Genomic DNA, 277 nt, shown 5'->3' with positions numbered 1-277 from the left:
TAGAAATACTCCATTTGCAAATCTCAATCAATCAAGACCAAATTCTTACCAATTCAGAAACAATCACCAAATGATTCGCCCAAATACTTTCAATAGACCACCCTCTAACCAATTCCGACAAAATCCGGCTTCCAATCAATTTAGACGCAACCCTAATTACCAACCTGTTGAGCCAATGGACACATCATCAGGCAATACAATAATTAATAAGCCACCAAACCCGTTTAAACCCACACAACCAAGGAATTTCAGGAGTGAAGAATTATTCAATCAGTCA

General features: G+C 37.9%; 1 protein-coding gene across 1 annotated transcript in view; it reads left to right on the top strand.

The window, feature by feature from the left end:
- LOC125505796 overlaps positions 1-271 on the top strand; it is a gene marked incomplete in the record, with an annotated part of 1,036 nt that extends 765 nt beyond the window's left edge. Inside the window, 1 exon segment of the mRNA XM_048670325.1 lies at positions 1-271. Within this exon segment, the coding sequence (XP_048526282.1) occupies positions 1-74 (74 nt within the window).
- Positions 272-277: the final 6 nt, after the last annotated feature.

The sequence above is a fragment of the Dendroctonus ponderosae genome, unplaced genomic scaffold (assembly GCF_020466585.1).
Source record: "Dendroctonus ponderosae isolate FM_Combo_2020 unplaced genomic scaffold, Dpon_F_20191213v2 Dpon_F_20191213_1, whole genome shotgun sequence".
NCBI classification, from domain to species: Eukaryota; Metazoa; Arthropoda; class Insecta; order Coleoptera; family Curculionidae; genus Dendroctonus; species Dendroctonus ponderosae.
The sequence above is the reverse complement of the archived record's forward strand: the minus strand, read 5'-3'. Positions and strand labels throughout refer to the sequence as shown.